We start from the raw sequence: 20423 nt of genomic DNA, 5'->3' as shown, positions 1-20423 counted from the left end.
GAGACTGATGCAGCATGCACAGGGCCTACACATTTCCACACTAAGTCTCCGCATATATACTGGAACTTCCAGTTTAGTGTTTTTATGGGGTTCCTGAATGCCTTCTCTTGAGTTCTTTTGTGCCTTCTTTTGGGTTCTTTTCCACCTGTTTGTCTTGTCCAACTCTGGTGGGATAGTGTTTGTTTTATCTTATTCTGATATGTTATATTTTATTATTTAAAAATATATATATGACTCTCACAATGGCTTTATGAGGTGAGAACTGTCACTTACAAATCAAGAAATAGAGGCTTGGAAAGGGGTTCAACTGACCCAGGCACATGGAACGTGACCAGGCTGGGTCCAAGTCAAATAAGAGTTATCTGGAGACCCACCCAGGCCATAGAAGCTGGGAAAGCTTCTCTTCAGCGTCCAAGCAGGGCAATGAGTGAGAAGATATAATTATTTAGAACTCGGGCCAATCATTTCCCCATTTTCCCTTCTTTCCTTCCTGAGCCTTTCTTTCCCAAGAGACTGTAGTAAGAGAGCAGCGATCCTTGGAACCAGTTTCAGCAAAGGAATGTACCTCGTGTTTGGCTTTCTTACATGCCTATAATCCCTCCTTAAATCATGCAGTGGTTTGTCTTTATAAATCTCCCCAGCAGTAAACTTCCTAGGACAATTATGAGAGATTCATATTACACACACACACACACACACACACAAACAAGCATACATGTGTATAATACATATATATGTAATATATATGCATGACTCAAACACAAAATATATACCGATTTGAGTCCATTACTCAATAATAAGTGTCCCATTCCCTTGCAGGTCTTTGGTTACTTAAATTTGGACTGTCCTTTACATTTTACTTCTTTAGTGGCCACCCAGAAGCTGCTCTGAGTCACCATGTCTCAGACCATGCTAGTGTTGTGACCTTGTACAAGTTTCCAGCGCCTCTGAGCCTCAGCTTTCTCATCTATGCAATGGGGGAGTTCACAGCTACAGACATGTAAGACTGGAATCAATGAACACAGAGTCTTCTCTTTCTTTTCCTCCTGAAAGCGGTGAGTAAGGCCCAGGCTATGATTGCTTTTCTGTGCTTTTATAGTGTAGCTTCTATCCAAACAACTAGCCACCGTTTTAATAAAATTGTTACTTGCCGAATCAGCCTGTAGCTATAGGCAGAGAGGTGCTGTTTCCTCCCGTACCGCTTGGTTTTGTTCTTGCTGCTGTTGTTGAGGGGATTTTTTTTTTTTTTTAAATCAGTGTTACCATCTCTCTGAAAGGCCTTTGCACTCCCTTGCTGCTCCTTCCTTGTCCACTTCCCTCCTGTTATCTCCCAGCTCTTTGCTGTGTTTCCGGCTGTGTGTCTCTTAGAAAAGGGTGTTCTTTAATGTTTACCTTAACTTGCCTCACTTGGCAAGGAGGTCTGGGACTTCAGCTCAGGAGGAAAACAGCTTCCATCATGTGCTCTTGTTTACTATTCTAATTCTTGCTGAGTCCCTGGACTAGTAGGACAGCAAATGCTTTTGCAAACCAAGGCACAAGTTAAGTGAAGTCTGTGGGCTCATGGGCAGCCCCTGGCCCAAGAAGCACTTTGTGCCATTCACCCTTCGTATGAAACCCACATGGCACACTTCAGACACCCCCCTTTTGTGAGGTCCAGCAGGTATATTTTCTTGGATGGCTGTGCTGTGGGATCAGCCAGGAGTCACGACTGAGTTACCACCTCCACAACCCTAGGCAGGCACTATAGTGATCTAGGGTACTGCCTTAATCCATGATCCTTGTCTTCTTCTTTGACATCACTAACAGACTCCTGGCCAGTCTATCTTATCTCTGACGCTTGCCTGGACATACCTACTCATTGCACTGCCTTGCTTAAAATCCCTTACCCAGCATGATGCAGCTATGTACAGTTTATAATTCATGAAGCTGAAGCAGGAAGACCATGAGCTGGAGACCAGCATAGGCTATACAGGAAGACCCTGTTTCAGAAAGTAAGTAAGTAAATGCATACATACATAAAATCCCTCAATGGTGTATTTCTCTTCTCCAGCATAGCTCAAACTCTTTATAGGATATAGACTTTATAGGATATAGGCCAGACTTCCACTTTAAGTTTTTACAGCTTCATTCATTAACTTAGTCATTCATTTATCCAAAAAAGTAATAATCCAGGATCTAGAATGTTGGCAGGCATTTTGCTAAACCGTGAATTCAATGGTGAACAAAGACAAATGTGGGATGACTTTTATGGAGCTTCAGGTGTAGGGACACGTGTAGGAGGACAGTGCAGAAAGGTCTGTTGAACCTTGTTCCTCATCAGGTGACACATAAACTCTGGTGCTGAAAGAGAATTGGGCATGGGCTAAGCACTGAGAATGCCCTGGAGCAGGAAAAACAGTGTGTTTGAGGAAATGTGGGCTGCAGACCTGAGGGCCTGGAGCACAGGGACCACTGGGCATGAAGAGGAAGCAGCCTGGGGGAAGTAGAGGAAAACAGGCCAGGCTTGGGGGCTGTTCACCCTGAAGGCAATACTAGATGCCTAGAATGTTGGCATAATAAAATAATGTACCTTGAGAAATTATCCAATGTTGCAGGGAAGAAGAGTAGATTAAATTGGCCTTAAGAATGCAGGACTTGTTGCCATGGTTAAAGGACGATATGGCAGTGGTGTAGAATGGTCGATAGCTACAGTCTAAAGTTGAAGATGCGTTAGTTAGATACTTAACATATGAAATCAGTAGGATTTGTTGGTAGAATAGTCTGAAGTAAATAAGTTGAGGAGAGAGCTGTGAGCATATACATTCAACAACTAACCCAAGAGACCGGTCTTACTTACCTGTGAGGGTAGTCCTAGTGGTTGGACCAATGCCCTTGGGAACCAGCACTTCATGGTACTGCTCACCAGCGAGGGTGCTGTACACAACCTTGTACTCTTGGGCTTCTGCCTCGCTGTTATCCCATTCCAGGTCAAGACTAGTTGCTGTGCGGGAACCCACGCGCAAATTCTTGGGAGCATCAATCTCTAAAAATAAGCAAACATCACCATCATTGCATGTAATTCCATACATTTGTGGTGCGTCTTGAATTTAGTAATCTTTGAGGTGAGAGCCCACACCTCCTGACCCTCAGTCTCAAAGCTGAGTGAAGTTTGAAGATGCTGTTTCCCCTTTTGGTTCCACCATGACAGCTCCTTGGGTGGACCAAGTGATTTGGAGTTAGACTTCAAAGAGTTCTACGTTTCCTCTATATCATCTGAGAATTGAAGTAGCATTGTAGAGACTCGAAAAGGCTCTGATTAATATCAGAAGTTTAAGAGCAAGGCAAAAGATAATCAAGTTGGAGAAAAAAGGGGAGAAAACAAAGGATAACCCCAAGTGGTTAAATGGAATAGAAACGGCGGATTCAGTTTTCTTGCACATATACAGCTGAAAGGCATGCAAGCTGGATGTGAATATGGGTACAACACGATGGGAAGAGTGTGGGCTTCGGAGTCAGGCGTCAGGGTGAATCAATTCTGACACCCACAGTAATGGGGACACAGACAATTCTTTCAAGCTCTTAGGACTAAACGGCCTTCTCCTGGGAAGGGGAAAACAATCCAAGTTTTCGCACAGATCAGATGGTGCATGTGAAGTGCACCAGGTACACATGTAGGGGTCCACGCTTGCATGGATGGCTTATCTCTGATGGGTTTCCTCGACCCGGCGGTTCGGCACCTAAATGCATGCTGACTATTGGCATTTCCTCCTATAATCTCTGGGAGCTACTTCTCTCCCCCAGGACAGAGCACCTCCTTAGACTCATTTGAGGACTGGTATAAGATCTTGTAGTGTAAGAAAGTGTCATCTTGAAAATCTGTCACATAAAAAGACCAAAATAGTTTCAGTCCTTGGGACTTGAATTTAACATTGGAATGGTCCAGTTATTTGTTCAGAGTAGACTGGGGCAACCTGCCAATGCCAGGCAAGTAGCCCACCCTCTGTTTGTTCCTGGAAAAGAGGAGACTGCTGCGAAACCACTCGAAAACAGAGGCCTCTGTTTTGTGATGGAAACTGGGTGTAGGTGTTGGGGATCTCGAGCAGATGGGTGTCTTTGCAGCTTATTTATTTATTTTGAGAAATTGGTCCTCTTTCGGCATGTGTTATCATACTGGATAATGCTCACTCTTGATATATTGTACGTTATTTCTCCAGGAGTTGGATGGATGGAGGAGCATGAGGGGCAGACACGTGTGAGGCGGATCTCATACAGGAAGAAAGACCTGGCAAAGTCTGTGGCCTGAACAGAGTTGGGATTGTGTGAGTGAGTAACTTTTCTTTTTGCTGTGATAAAACACCTGACGAAAGCAACCAGGGGAAAGAAGGGGTTGGTCTGGGTCACAGTTGGTTCCTGGGTACAGAGTATGAGACAACTGGTTACTTTGTATCCATCTACAACCAGAAAGGAGAGAGAGATGAAGATGGATGCTGATGATCAGCTTGCTTTCTTCTTTTGATGCTTTCCACATGAGCACACAGAGTTTATCCCACCCCAGTTAACCCCATCGAGAAACTCCTTCATACGCTTGCCCGGAAGTGTGTCTCCTAGGTGGTTCTAAACTCTGTCAAGTTGACGAATATTAACCACTGCAGAGGTAAAGGCAATTAATCAGGTTAAGGTAAGGACTTTTGCCTATACTTGAGGAAATCACTAAGATAGCATTTCCTTTTTTATAAGGACATAGAGTGCAATCTAATGGTCATTGGCCCTGTACTCTATGGGAAGAGGACAGGGCTTGATCTGAAATGAATAGTGCTTCTAATCTCAATAATTATAGAAGAGCTCATTCCTAGAATGAGGGCTTGGACAGTGAGTCTCACAACTGGGCTGAGATGAAGGCAATGCTCTCTCTGGGTCTAGCAAGAACAGCTGGAGGACATCTGTGTAGGAGGGGGACTGTGTAGGTCTCTGAAACATGCCAGCAAGGACAGATGGCTAATGGAGCCTTTCTGCAGGGGCTTGGGCCTGTGAACTCTAGTACTAGCCTAGCTAGTCTCAAGAATATTAGATCAGATTTTTCTCTGTTTGAAACTTCCGGTTGCTCCATGCTAAATGCTCCTTAATTGCAACAGTGGGGGTCTGGCTGGGCACTGGGTGAGCAGACCTTTTTAAACACGTGTACTCTTTTAGTAATTCTTGAGACATACATCAAGCTAATTTGTATTACAGGGTCTTTGAACCAGCTGTTGTTTGCCTGGAATGTTCTCTAGCTCTCACATGACTTAGGTCATGCAGTTCTTAGAATGCCTCTTTCTCAGAGGGGTAAATTCAATCCAATGGGCCATTCCTTCTGCCTTACTCATTGCACTTCCTATCTCAGAACTCATGATTGAAATGATCTCTCATTTTTCTTTTCCCTTGGTCACCCAGTCCTTCACACACTAGGATGCCATTCATGTGAAATGGGCTTTTATCTGTTTCCTCTATAGCCTATGTGCCCAGAACAGTGCTTGTGGCCCCAGAGGGTGTTCAAAAAGTACATGGTAAGTAACTGAATGTGTATCATCCACGTCCCTCCAGGCCTTTCGAAATAGTTCATTAAATATGTTAGCTGTGGGAGTTGAGATTGCCTGAGGTGAGGTGGTGCGGGGAACGGAACAGCTGTGACAAAGGCAGCCAGCCTTGCAAATACGAGAAGCCACTCTGCTCTCCATACCAGCATCTTGGCTGAGGTGTCAAGGGGCTTCCAGGTCGAGCTTGTGAAATAACTTGTTGGAGAATCTGAGAATGGAGTCACCAGCGAGGAGGGGTCGGGGAATGAAACTTTTGCTCGGATGTTGGCTTTTGTTACCTGGGACAGCCCAGGCTGGGTTCTGAGCAAGAAAGCAATGCAGGTGCTTGACAGGGTGGTTTTCTTCTGAGAGCTGTGAGGGAGTCTGTGACATGTCTCTCAACATCTTGTGATATTTTAGTCATCTTGGGTAGCCCCTGACTCATTTCTGCTTTCATCTCCATATGACATTTTCCTGTGTGCATGGCTGTCTGTGTCCTGGTTGCCTCCTTTGACAAGGACACAGTTGTTGAATTAAGAGCCTGATTTGCCCATTTGCGAGGACCCTATTTCCAAATAAGGCCGAGTTCAAACATATGGGGGGGGGGCAGGGCTTTAGCATCTTTTCGAACCATATGAAGCACTAAGCACAGGTGTCAGTCATGCAGGTCAAAGGCACTGGTGCCTAAGTCCTTTAAGAAAGCTGCTCAGAGTGAAGTCCTCCATGGTGGGGAAACTGTCCCCAGAGTCTCCACGAGGCGGCTGAAGTGGGAGGTGACTCCAGGTTTTCTTGTCTGGCTTCCTTCTAATTACTGGCCTCTGTGCTTCTACCAGGCTTCTTCTTTTCAGGGCAGCTCTAAGACCCAGACTAACATCCTACTCACCATGCAGGATGCAAATCTCAGTTTTAATTGCCTGTGCAATTAGTGCGCTCCTAGTGTCGAAGCCATCACCTGGAAAAACACTTTGCTTAATTTGAATTTAAGCGGAATTCTGGAAATGACTCAGGGCCCTACCGTGAGGGTCTGCATATCCTTTCATCATTCACCTGGTATTTGCCAACTCTGAACTTGGAGAATCTGTCTGCAAAGCTATTTGTCTCTTTCCACCCCTACTTTTCTCTCTCCTCTGGGAGCCTAAGGAAGCAGGCATGGGTCTGAAGCACAGACTGAAGGCTGCTGCGTGGAAAAGCAGCCACCTAGCAGCTGCCAATTCACTAGGCAAGCTGAGAATCCTGCTGCAGTGAACTGAAACTCAGGGGGAGCTCCCTCAGAGGAGGCGGGAGGTAATTGTCTTGATTGGAATTTTCCTGGGCTACCAGCCAGCGCGGCTCCATGTTGCCGACTTGAGCATCAAGAACTCACTTTTCATCCTTCTGCTTGAGAGCCCCCTTCTTTTTTCTTGTGTCTTCAAACTCCTTATCGGAACAGAGCACAAAGAAACCACTTCCAAATACAAACTATCCTGAAATTAAGAGAATTGTGCCCAACATGGGGCCCACAGAAGATACCAACAGCCTGAGCAAGTCACGTTGTCTATGAGATGTGTATGCATGTGTGCGTGTACACAGGTATGTGTGTGGATTGGAGGTTGACTATGAGTTTCTCAGACCAAGAATGGCTAGTACAGGACCATGCTTCCTCATGTTCTTACATGAACATTTTTGCCTAAGTGGGAGAGAAAGGAAGAGAAGTGAAAATATTTGATTGCTTTTTCTAAGAAGATCACCTAGTCTTTGAGAGAATCTTAAGATGTGTTTAACTGAAAACAGCCCACTGGCTATACTCCAGGCAAGGCAGTGGAGTCTGGTACGAAGGATGAGAGGGGAACTTCAAGAGTGCCTGGCAGACTGTACCCTGCCTCCTGAAGCTTACCAGAACACATCCTTGTTTTTTTGTAAAGGGAATGCTCACCAGCATCTATACTTGCTTGCTTCTATGGGAGGCCCTCACCATCCAACTTCCCCATGGCTTCCCCATGGGCAGACGAACCCATGTCTTCCCCAGCCATTCATTTTGCACATCTGACTAGCTGTAGCACTAAGCCATCGGCTGCAAGTGAGGTCATATTTTGGGGGTGTGTATATCTTGGTATTTTGCCTTACTCATCAAGAACTGAAAGCCTAGCTAGAGATGGTGTGCTAGTTATTGCACGTTCTTGGAGCCTTTGACTCACTCCATCCTGAAGCGGCTTCTCAAGTTACAATGCAAAGTAGGGCATGTAGGTTAGCGCTTCTTCAGAAGACAATGGTTCTTAGATCTTCTAGACATTATCAGTTTCCTTTGATCCTTGGAACAACTTGGAACTGACAGAAAACATTCCTCATCATGGAAGCTCCCCAAAGAAGAGAGGCCAAGGCCAGCATTCTAGATTAATAGAAACTCAGTCCCTAACCTGATCACAGGCCCTTGCTTCCTTGAGGATGGCCTATTGTTCTTAACAATTGGCTGATCAGGCTTCTGGGCTCTGAATCAGGAAGTTAGTTACTCTGAGCCCTGGCTTTTTGATTGTTGATAAAGCTCTTTGAGCAAGCTCTTTACAAAGCTCTCTTGCACACACACACACACACACACACACACACACACACACACACACACACACACATATATGTGATTTAGCTCAGCTTCCTATTCATGGCCATGTCTGTGGTTTATATTCTACTACTTGGCCTTATTGCTAGAGGTTACAAGTGGCAGAATGACTCGGACTTCAGTTGGAAGGTTTGCCGATGACTTTGCGGGTTGAGCTTTGTACAAGGCTGAGAGGTGTTCATGGTAATGAAGCCACTTCAGGCTTAGAGAATTTCTACTGTTTCCAGTAAATGGCAATAAAGTGTCTTAAGAAACAGATACTTTCTCTAAATGCTCACAGATTTACCATTTAGGCCAACAGTACGGATGTTCAGATGTCTTCGGGACAAACTTGTCACTTCAGAAAGGAGAAATTGGAGACTCATAGAAGGAAGTTATATTAAGTCATGGATCTGACTCGCAGTTAGGATGAGAATCCAGCTCCCCTTTACTTGGGGGTATTATTCTTTTTTAACGCTGGAGTATAATTCCCAGCAGGTGTCCCCCAAACCTGTAACTTCCTTCTTGTAACCTCTGCACTAACATGGCTGCCTAGCATGTATCGTCTCATTTTTTTTTTTTTTTTTTTTTTTATGTCCTCTGCCTATGACAACATCATCATGCTGCCTTCCAACCCTGGTCCTTTTCCCCACCGCAGTCTCACCTGTTGTAAATTGGGTGCTTGTGGCATCACTTTCGTTGGTTCCTCGGACTGCACTGATAGACAGCTCATAGCGGGAGCCAGGTCTAAGGGCTTGCACTGAGTACTGGCTTAGGGGAGGCTGCAGCCGGAAGGTTGTCTTCCCGCCTTCCCCACCCACCAGGCCATATTTCAAGAGAATGAAATCGACTTTGGCTCGAGGTGGGGTCCACTCCACAAAGGCAACAGTGTCAGAGACGTCTCGAACCAGGATCTGTGTGGGCCCGTCAATGACTGCATGAGAAATAGAAAGTGATGTTTGATACAGAAACAAACTTTCTTTGGCGTCTGTTTACCCCTTCCCTTCTTAACAATAGCTTGTTCGGTGGGATGGGTTTTCTCACCCCACTGTACAGATGGGGAATATGTGATCTGAAAGAGGGAGTCTCTTCCTTGAGCACACATTTGTTGATACCATGGCGACCGACAATCAGTTCTGGAGCTTGACCTCTTTCGCCATTCATTGACTATAGGTTTTAGGTGCTAGCATCTCCCAGTGTGAGTAGGGGAAGGACACACTAGTAAGCTTGGATGACTCTGACCTATGTATCTCAGAGGTGATGCCACAAGAGGAGAGGAGAAACTTCTGACCCATGCCTGGTGCCCAGCTCCTGCCTTCCCTCAGCCCAGATGAGAGCTCTGTGAGATAATGGAGACGAATGAGACCCAGCCTTGGTTGCCAAAGGTCTCGTCATGGTCATGAGCATTCAGAAGTTATTCCTATCTAGCTTTGTTTGGCCTGGCCAATTAGCCTGGCATTTGCATGTGTGGCAGTGAAGCATGCCGTTCGCGAAAACGTGCTCATCCAAATGAAAAGGCCTCCACTCGAGTTGTTTCGGTGGGTCATTTTCCCCCACAAGTGCCTACGTGTTTCTGAACCCGAGGACACTGGATGCAAAGGCTTCCTCGGGTTCTCTGGCATTCGAGGCTGCCTCTAGAGTTAGCTTGTGTAGAGCCAGGGCTGGTGTGGTGGTTCTCTACCACATGTACAGGGAGCTAGGGAACATTAGATGTTGGAGCTGAGGAACAGAGAACTGAAGAAGGAAAGAGGGAGGGGAAGGAGGCATAGGTTTATAGACAAGCAGAAGTGAGCGACCCAGTGAGTTTATGGAAAGATACAAAAAGTAACTTAATATCTGATATCCCATTTAATGGCTTAAATCTTTTATGAGGCTCAGATTTATTTCTGGTCCTGGGCTTCTAGGAAACAGCTTAGGTCCTTTCTGCACATTTTCTTTTGCTTCAGTTAGTTTAAGTAACATTCCATAGATTCCTCTGGACTCTTGGCCTAAGAGTTGCTTTTAGGTCAGTACACACTGGACCACTTTCTGCTCTGTCTCCAGCAAGGATGCCCCCACCAGAACTACCGCAGGCTAAGCTCCAGTTCCCTACTTTCATCCCATTGCTGTTTCCTATTAAGCAGCTTAGGGCTTTCATTCTAGTATCAGCTAAAATGAAAATCACTAGATCACTTTGGTGCTTGCCTGGTTTGGAGTTAAAGAGAAATTCTAGTTTTCATTCTTGAGCTAATCATGTGTTTAAACAGAAACCATCCACGTGGTTTCTTCGCCATAGCTTTAGGTGACTCAGACCTTTGTTATTTCACTTAATTCAATTACAGCGTGGCTAGATGCCCTCCTAGGTAGAGACTAAGTTCTATATGTGAAACACAGTAAACACTCAATGAGTGCTGAGTGAATTAAATGAATGGATGAGCCTCTTCATCCAGGAGAACAGGGGTGGGAGGGCATTTCTTTGAACTGGAATTTTTTTTTTTTTAAGTGGGGAGTGGGGTGGGAAATGCATCAGGGAAAACCAGATAACCACATAAAGCTTTTGTCCTTCAACTCTTTAGATCCAAAAACTCTAATCATAATGGATTGGCCATATTTGAATGTGATTATGTAGCACAGAGGGCGTTAGCTGCAGGAGGTCTTGTATTTGCATTCATAAAATGGCCTGCCTGGAAAAAGCCAGTCTGAGTGCAGATGAGGACTCAGAGCTTCACAGGAGGGGGTTGGTGTAGGTCAGACCTCAGCAGAAGGAAATAATCAAATGATTGTTTCCTAAAAGCAGCAGCCAGGGACTGGGAGCCAGCCATCTTCCCTGCTGCACTTGGATTCTGCCCTTTGTTGGTCAATTAATTGGTCTTAATGTCCTGCTCCAATCAAGGCTGAGGCAGCTTGCTTTCAATTGCAGTACTAATTTCTAAACAAATAGAGATCCTTTCAAAAAATGGAAGGCATATGTTACTTTTCTTTTTTTTTTTTCTTCTTTTCTACATTCTTCTTATAACTTAATACATCATGCAAAGCCATTAGGTAGGACTTCTTTTCTTAATTGAAAGCTGCCTAGCTTTCCCATGGATTTCTAAATCGGGAGCTTTTAATTTTAATTTTAAGGAACTCTCAAAATGTACTTCAAATATTATTTTAAAAATCAGTTTGGAGATAAGACTGAGACAGGGTTGGATTGCTTCTTTAAGTGTCCTCAATACTCTGGAAAGGAATTACTCAACTGGAATGCTCTCTTTCCACTTCCAAACCATCTTTACTTTCCAGCCTTTTACCTGCTAATGCTTTCTTTCTTTCTTTCTTTTTCTTTTTCTTTTTTTTTAATGTCAGTCATAGGACTGGCCTGGGGACACTTCATATAAGAAGTGAATAATCGATGCCTGTTAGCAAATGTCCAGCCTTGAGAATCCAGCATACAGATTTGTACCCATAACACTCTGGAGAGTCCTCCAGAGTACCACTGTTTGCCTCCTTGTGTTTTCTTCTGAAGCACACTTGATTAAACAGTGCTTTTCCAAGCCTCCTCATCCCCATAGTGAAACTTTGTTTTTCAGGTTAAAGAATCTTGGGCTGGTGAGATTGCTCAGAGGTCAAGAACACTGGTTGCTCTTCCAGAGGTCTTGAGTTCAATTCCCAGCAATTACATGGTGCCTCACAACCATCTATAAAGGGATCTGATGCCCTCTTCTGGTATGCAGGTGTACTTGCAGACAGATCGCTCATGTTAAAAGAAATATATAAGTAAATACATTAAAAAAAAAAAAAAAAAAAAAAAAGAAAAGAAAAAGAAAAGGGGAAAGGAAAAAAAAATCTTAAATGGATGTACAAAATAGGAAGCAGATCAAAGTTGAACTTCCCTGGATGGCAGTTTGGGAGAGAAGTAATTAGAGGTGCGGATCTCCCCTGGATCCTGACCTTGAGACATGGGCCTGGCACCCTGATGCAGCAAAGCAACATAAGCTAATGCCATAATAGTTTTTGTTTTCTTTTTTTAAGTTTACCATTTTTTAGACTGAACCTAAGTCTCAGAACCTGATGCTGTCAGTGTGGGTACAAATGTCTAAGTTTGAGCCATTAGTTCACAACATGGTTCCATTGCATAATGCTGGTGCACCCTTTCCTACCCAAAGCAGCCTTTTGTTCTGGACTTAAGACTGGTTTTCTGGGCATCGATTTCTGCTTATGAAAAAGAAAACTGTATTAATAGTCATCTATCTTCTTTTTTGCTAACAGAAAGTCGCTTAAGCTCTACATCTCAGCTTCCCCATCGACAAACAAGAGGCAAAAACTAATAGCAGGTGCTACTTATCCCTTCTGAGGAACTCTCAAGAGTCACACACAGGTGTATCACAGTTGCTAAGTTACAGCACCGAAGTCGAACATCCTCTGTCAGCTAGGAGGACAATAAAGCAAACTACGACGTGGTTAATGAATTGATCTTGAAAATATAATGAGCCTGGATTAGATAAACTGTGGACGCAAAAAGAATAATCAACTTGAGCCATCACCTTGGTCAGTGGCTCAGCTCTGCCTCCTGGTTTCAAGTAGTCTGCCCCCTACTGCTCCTGCTTCTAGCACGTTTTGTGTATATGTATATACATCAAGTGTTAACCACTCATTAGTATAGTGCTAATTACATTGTATGCTGTATTTCATTTAATCTTCCTTTCAATTCAATAGAGAAGGCATTATAAAACAGATCGAGTTTTGTAAAGGTTTAGCTGAATGTCTCCAAGTCGTACAGTGGGTAAGAATGAGTTGGCGCTTGCTGGTTTCAAAGTTTATGACAATAGGAGATTGATGAATGAAGCTTCTTAATGAGTGAGATTAGTAAAAACACACTGGGACTATCAGTAGAGAGTTTCCTGCACGAAACAGTCTCTCAGGTTTCTATGCTTGCAAGGGTGAGCACTAAAAAGTATGATCTGCTAAGCATCTGGTAGAGTGTGTACGTTTCCACATTCCTATATCATTTCTGCTCTCTGAGAAATCCTGGAGTCGTTTCCACCCATCCACTACTGGCAGTTCTCTGGGCAGCAATGGGAAGAGCTGGAGGCACTTACCAGTGGAGACGCTGGCAGAGGTAGGAGGGCTCCGGGCTTGTTCCTTTAGAGCCACAACATTCACAATGTATTCCTCCCCAGGTTTCAGTCCTGTCTGGTTAAAGGAGGTAACATCGCTGGGGAGCTGAGCAATCACCCCTCCTTCATTGTTCTGGAGTGTGGGGCAGAACAGAGAAATGAGAAGAGTCACTGGGAAAGAAATTTGGTGAGAGGAAGAGAAAGGGGGCAGTTGCTAATTGTACACACTGGAAATTACAAAGTGGACTATATCTGTTCCCTATGCTTGGCCCAGAAACATTTCCAACAGTCTCAAGAAGAACCAACTGTCAAGAACATTTCTTTGGCCTCTCCTGAATTTACTGAGTTTGCAAATAAAAACTAGTTATATAGTGATGCAGATTGACCCTTGTCAAAGATTTAATGTTTTATGGTCACAATCCATGTCCATCAGATTTGTTGGCACCTATTGTGATGAGTATGCCTTTAGCTGTTTATAATAATTCACTTCCTTGTATGTGCATATACATGAATATATATATATAATATATATATATTATATATATTCCAATCTAAGGTATTACTGGATTTGTTTTAAAACCCAGAACTATTGTCTCCCTTTTTTTTCTCATAGTGCTACCTTGGTTGCCAATCTGTTATTGTCATGTTTTCCCTTCACTCACACCATGAAGTATAAAGAAATAGAAAAGAAACAAAGAAAGAACTAGAAATAAGGTGAAAGAAAGGAGATGAATGGGTGAAAAAGGAAATGTGAAAAAGCGACTTGATGATGTTGGGTTCAGAATAATTGTCAGTTTTGATCTATCCATTATCTTTATGTAGATATACATACATGTATGTATTTATTTCTTCCTATCTATCTATCTATCTATCTATCTATCTATCTATCTATCTATCTATCTATCTTTGTATCTATCTATGTATCTCTCTCTCTCTACTATACTATCTGTCTAATGTCTATCTATCCACTGGCCTACCTCTGTACTTATCTACTTCTTCCTCTTCTTCTTCTTCTTCTTTTTTTTTTTTTTACTTATTTACTTCTATCCTTCTATTTCTAATGTGTACTTTGGAAGTAGCAGAGACAGAGGGCCTTTTTGTAACCCTGTCATTCTTATATGTTCTTCAGTCTCTATTTATGTCACTTGGGTGCTCCATATATAACTTATAGCCATGCTCTTATAAATCAATGTGATAAATGCTCCCTTTCCGTGGCTTCAACTTATACATTACAACATCTGTTCCATGCAGCCATGTGTTTGATCTTGGCTGGCCCTGACTAGCTTGTCTCTCATTCAAAGTTTTATATAATATATGTAGAGCAGGAGAACTTGACAGGTTTTTTTCTACCTGAGCAGCAGGATGACATGATTTTTCCTGCCTTGTTATAAACCCAGTTGCCTGCTATTCTTTATTGGCCATTTAACTCAGATAAGACATATTCTAACAGATTTGTATAGAACATCTGTTTAGGTGTATTTAGGTTGCTGTGACATGACTATATCCACACAGGAGTGTGGGAGCTCCAGAGAAAAGCCTGAGACTCAGGATTTTTGTCTTAAACCTGGCAGACGATGTCACTTAAGATCCCTGAGTCTTGGTCTCCACAGACTAAACAAAGCTAAATGTAAAATGAAGGCTCATACTCCCTTTGCTTGAAGGTCTTTTGTAGCTACAACAGTCATGGCTGCAGGAATTTTGGAGTGAAAGAACAGTAAAACCACAGTCTTGTTAGCCAAAAATGTGTCAGCTGTCATTAAGTCTGATGAATGACCCAAAAAATGCTTTTTGATGGTGAAGGATGAAGACAGAGGGAAGGAGTGCACTGTGCTCCATATCCATAAGTGATGCTGAGGGAGACTATGAATGGAGCCAACAAATGCCGGAGACTGGAGCAGCTCTGGCCAGTCACAGACAGTTCTGGGATTCATAAAATAAAACACCGCTTTAAAGACCAGCGAGGACTCTTAGGATACTTTTAACTCACAAGTTATAATAATTAATTTGCCTAAGGAAAAAGGAAAAATCTTGCCCAATGGATTATAAATTCATTTTCACTAATTCAGTAAAGCCAAGGTTATGTTTTACAGTGCTAACCTTCAGAGACCAAGGCCCACAAGCTAAGCTTGTCTGCAGTTATCTGTGGGCTGACTGTGTGACTGGTTCTATTTGGTGGTTCTTTTATGCTAATGGGAAGGACTCAACTCATTGAAGGCTTGGTTTGCAGGCTCACTAGAAGCTCAGCTCTCCAAACCCTGATGTTCCCTCTGCAGACAGCTGGATCTTGGCTCTATTTCCTTTGTGCCCTATCATCCAAGACCTGGAGCTGAGCTCAGGTTGGATTCGTTAGTCTTCTGGCCTATGTGAGAACAGTGTCCTATGGGCCAGACCCTCACAACATGTCCTGTGTCTGCGGTAGCTTTGGCAATTACATCGTATAGTATCTTCTTTGCTGCCCCAAATCTAAACGGAGGGTAGGAAAATAGCAAATTATGCTTGTTTCAGTGAGTTGGTAGTTGAGTTAAGTTACCTTTGGGATGAAGCTGATCTCCCACCCATCGAAGGAGAATGAGAAGGGTTCCCACTGCACCTCCACGGTGGTCTCTGTGATCGTCTTGAACTGTAGCCCTTGAGGAGTGGAGAGATCTGGAACACAGCAATGTGGGTGGCAATGTCATGGCCATCCCTGGCAGGGGTAGAGATCACTTCTTGGTGTCCTGGGTGAGGAGAGGTGTGGTGGGCAACCCTAATCCTGCTGCAGACAGTCTCAGTGACAGGGCCAGCACACTGCCGTGGGGCCCTGGTGCTCAGTGTGGGTGAATACATGAGCCAACTTAACAAATGTAATCGTTAGTTTTGTCCTTTTCACTTATTCCATGACAGAAAATGTTAATGTTAAATTTTTTTGAAATGATGTTTTCTTTTCCTTCCTCATGTGGTAGAACCTGGCACTGAGTAAAAATCCTTTCTCAGAGGACTCAAATGCTACCTTTAGATACCATGCAGGACTCCTGGGAGTCCAGATAGGATCTGATACCAGTGTTCCTATTTCATACCCAGGAAAAGGGAGGCACAGAGGAGGATAGCTGGAGATGTGGGATAAGTCAGCTCCAGAGTGAAACTGGATGCTTTTCTTGAATACCTGTGTGCAGTGAACATATTGAGACTCAAACTACTATGCCTTGGGTGGTATGAATTTGCTACTTTATGCACATGAAGGAAACACAGGCATATATAGAGTGCTCTCACGCCTTCTTCTATAAACTCCATCCTTTCTTCTCTTGCTCAATTTTGCCTCACTTATCTAGTTTAGCTTTGTTCTTAATTTCTCTCTCTTTCTCTCCATTCCTTCCCCTACCACACACACATACACAGGTTCAGTGAGGTGGACGTATGCTTTGTCCTGATGACACTCCAGTCACCAGCCCTGAAATACCACAGTGTGACTTTTCACAATTCTCTAGGAAGCCTGCTCCCGTGTTACTGTTGCTTCTCAGGCTACTCCCACTGGAAAAGGACAGATTCCCCACCTCCCACCCCCGTGGAGAAACTTCCTTGGTGGGAAGGCAGCACTGACTCTGAAGCCACTTGAAGGAAAGTCAGGGGAGTTTACAAGACTTTGTCTTTGTCACCTAGGAGCTAGCTCGAGGGGATGCACAGAATTGGCACAACAAATTGCCGTTGGAAATGGAACCCGCCCTGAGACATGGTTGTGGGAGGGGGAGGAGCCCTCTGGGATAGGCCAGGCACTCCAGGGGGTGACTCATCCCCCAGCACAGCGGGAAAGGCAGCAGATGGTGACCTGCCTCCACACAATCACTGCAGATATTTAAAACTACTTCTCAGGCACCAGATTTTCTTTTAAGGGTCAGATATAATCAGAGATAACTATAGGCACATTTAACACACTCAGCGTTTGTGAAAGGGTCCAATATTATCACAAGACTTCAGTCACCCGCAAGTGAGGCAAGGTGACTTCTTAAGTCTGTGTCCCTCCCTGTTTTTGCATCTTTCAAATCTCAGATTTTGGCCTCTTGGAGGTCCTCAAGGCCAACTCTTTTTTAACTTGACATTTCCTTTTCCTGAATGTTCTCAGCGTTTGTTATCCAAATGCCATTTGTCATTTGAGACCTACATAGAATGGGCTCAAAGCTCTCATTCCCTCCTCGGTCATAAGTTCTCTTTACAGACCCAATGGGCTTTCTGAATTCCGAGGGTCTCTGTTTCCATGGTCACAATTCTTGTTTTAGCCTCTTGTCACTGCTAGGCTGTACCTTTCAGCCCTCATCTTTCAGATGTCCTCATTGTGGAATCTAGTTAGCATAGCCCCTTACGTCGCTACCTGTATGAGGGATACAGGCATCTGTGGTACAGGTTTTGCACTACATCTGAGGCAGCAAGAATGCCTGCTGCCCAGCTACTGGAAATGTCTTTCACAGAGTTGGGTACCTTAGTTTTGGAAAGTTGAAAGTAATACAGACTCTTTGTAAGCAATATAATAACTCAGAAGTATGCAAAGAAAAGAAATAGCATTTTCTTTCTCCTTGCTTTATTTTTGGGCAGATTCAATGTTAACACTTAGTAAGTTATCTCTTATATTTTTCTTTCTTGCTTCTTTGTTTATTTTTTGGTTTTGAGACAGGGTTTCTTTGTGTAACAGAGCCTTGGCTGTCCTGGACTTGCTGTGTAGACCAGGCTGGCCTTGAACTCATACATATCCACGTGCCTCTGTCTCCTGAATGCTGGGATTAAAGGCATGCACCACCACCCCTGGCATTTCTTGTAGTTTTCTATGATGAACTAAACATATACAGAACATAGATACAGATCCAGAGAAGGTCCTCCTTGTGATAAAGAAATAATAAAAAACTTTCCAGAAATTATGAATCACAGACACCATTCAGCTTGCTTTGTGTCTATGTCTTCACTCTCACTTTCCACATTGTAGTTTTCTAAATTATCTTCTAGAACTTCAACTTGTATTACTAAAGCGATTATTAGGATTTCTAAAATAAAAGGTCATAAAGAAATTATGCCACTTCTTCACTAGAAATAGATGTCATCAGCTCTGGCTTAAAATAATGTGGTTATTCTTGTTTTATCCTCACTCTGCTTAGCGCTCACCACTTGTAATATATTGCCCTTGTTTATTACACTTCAAAGCTCCTAGTTTTGATTCTCTAACTGGATCAAGTCTCACACTGCCCTTGACTTCCAGCACAGGCCAGTTTATAGCAAATCAGTGCTGAGTAATTAAAATATGTTTTGTTTTAGAATTTACAGACATTATCTGACTTTGGAAGCTCTTGTAATCAGAAGCCCCTGTTTCATAGTGGGCCAATTTTTAAATCAGTCACATCTGAAGCCCTTGCCCCCAAGAACAAAACTGTTGCAGGCATCCCTCAAGAATTAAGAAAAGACACTACTATCATGAATGCCCATGGTCTCATGTAGGAGAAAATAAAAATGAAGCAGGACGGGGAAATGGTACGTACGAGTGGCCACCTTGGCAGTGATGGGAAGGCTGAGGATGTTGCTAATGACAGCATAGACGCTGATGTTGTAGGTGAGACCTGGCTCCAGCTCCGTGATGCTGACACCACTCCAATCTCCAGGCACGCGCTGTTGGAGCTGAAGGCCCCCCAGGGCCGTCGGCTGGTAAGAGATCACATATTCCGTCACTGCCATCGGCCCGTCCCATTCCAGCTCAATGGACCTGTCGCTGATACCAGCCACTCGCAAGTCCTCTGGAGGGGCAACTACCAGGAGGCAATACATAGATAGCGTAAGCTCAGAGGATTGCCTTTCCCAGCCTGGACTCAACTTTCTTGCTCACATTTCATCCCCTAATTCCTTATCTGGAGAACCGTGGCTTGGTTCTCTACTGAAAAATGCCAAGTTCCACAGGCCATAAAGGAGATGATGGAGGAGCTGATCTCTACTGTCTTGTGAAGGCTGACTGCCAAATTTTCAGGCATTCTTCCTGACTGTTCACAGGTATTGCCATTGTTAAAGGGGAAATACTGTGAAATGGTAATTAGGCAAATTGCATCTAAAAGGTAATTCTTTAAGACCCATCACTTTAATAATAATTTCACTGCATTTTATCATTAACCATGCCTTTTAGGTGATTTTGGTGTGTTCCATCTCTGGTAGAAGTACTACATAGTTGCATTCTGTTCCCAACTCCATGATTACTAATGTCACACAAGTAGCTTGAAACAGGCCATGGAGCTGTTTATACCATGGAAATTTGCAAAAGCTACAAATAAGAGCTTACTTGTTTGTTTTCCTTCAGAGAACCAGTTGTTGGATTTTTCATAGCACACCACCGGCTAAACACTTTGGCGGTTTAATAAATTGCTGCCGTCAGACTGTCCTGACAGCCAGTTCTGGTTTAGCAAGTGGAAATAAAGACTAATTCCTGTTTTTCTTACAAATTATATGAAGCCAAAATAGCATGTCCTATATCTCATGGCCTAATGAAAATGCTCAGTATCCTTTATGATAACATTCGCCCCTTTAAAAGGATGGCATTTAAGCCCTGAAGCAGATATAACTGTTTCAAACTAATTTTCATCAGCCTTGACCTTGGAGAGGTTGACCAGAAAGTGTTCTTGAGTGCTTTGCTTTTCTTACTTGCCGAGCTTTGCAAATGCTGTTCAGAGTTGCCAAAGGTTAAACCATATTGAAATAGCCTCTCTTGTGGAGCTCCCCTGGGAGGTAAGGATTCACCGTAGGATGGACATCAAATCATTGAACCTTTAAGACTAATTAGAAAGCTAACTCTAGTGTTTATAATTGGACCTGCTCATAGATTACAGCAAAGATCAAGCCAAGATTTAAGTGATCGTAATTAACTTCCATGTTTGTATGTGGTGGAGGTTCCCATTGGGTTAAGAGTTGTCATTGGTTTTGAATTTCTCTCTGGGTTATCTCACACTTTCACCTTTACAAACAAACAGGGCCAGGCCAGGTGCTTTTCACAGGGACATGAGAGGCGGAGGAGAATGCTTGCCTCCTTGTGCTCACACAGGAAACCTCAAGTTTTTGGCTAAGAGAACCAAGGAGCCCTTTAACTGATCTAAGATTCATGAGAAAGAATAATATCATAGGCCTATAACACTATATTATAGTAGTCATATTTACTTTTGCCCCAAACCATTCTCTGCATAAAACAGTTGAGAAAACAAAGTTTCTTCGGAATGAAGAGGGGAAACCTTATCTGAAACAGGAAGTCTATACTTT

The 20423-nt window shown here is 43.4% G+C and overlaps 1 protein-coding gene across 2 annotated transcripts in view; it reads right to left on the bottom strand.

Annotated features, from left to right (window-relative positions):
- Nucleotides 1–20423, bottom strand: part of Tnr (tenascin R) — a 189889-nt gene that overhangs the window by 46933 nt on the left and 122533 nt on the right. Inside the window, exons 4-8 of one of the 2 annotated variants that reach the window (XM_051147658.1) lie at nucleotides 18671–18934; nucleotides 15706–15821; nucleotides 13158–13308; nucleotides 8765–9034; nucleotides 2837–3022 (exon numbers count right to left, since the gene is read on the bottom strand). In XM_051147658.1, the coding sequence (XP_051003615.1) occupies nucleotides 2837–3022; nucleotides 8765–9034; nucleotides 13158–13308; nucleotides 15706–15821; nucleotides 18671–18934 (987 nt within the window). The remainder of the gene's footprint in view (nucleotides 1–2836; nucleotides 3023–8764; nucleotides 9035–13157; nucleotides 13309–15705; nucleotides 15822–18670; nucleotides 18935–20423) is intronic. The other variant, XM_051147659.1, reaches the window with a different exon arrangement.

Source organism: Acomys russatus, chromosome 6 (genome assembly GCF_903995435.1).
Source record: "Acomys russatus chromosome 6, mAcoRus1.1, whole genome shotgun sequence".
Classification (NCBI taxonomy): domain Eukaryota; kingdom Metazoa; phylum Chordata; class Mammalia; order Rodentia; family Muridae; genus Acomys; species Acomys russatus.
Note: the sequence above shows the minus strand (reverse complement) of the source record. Positions and strands in the feature narration are given on the sequence as shown.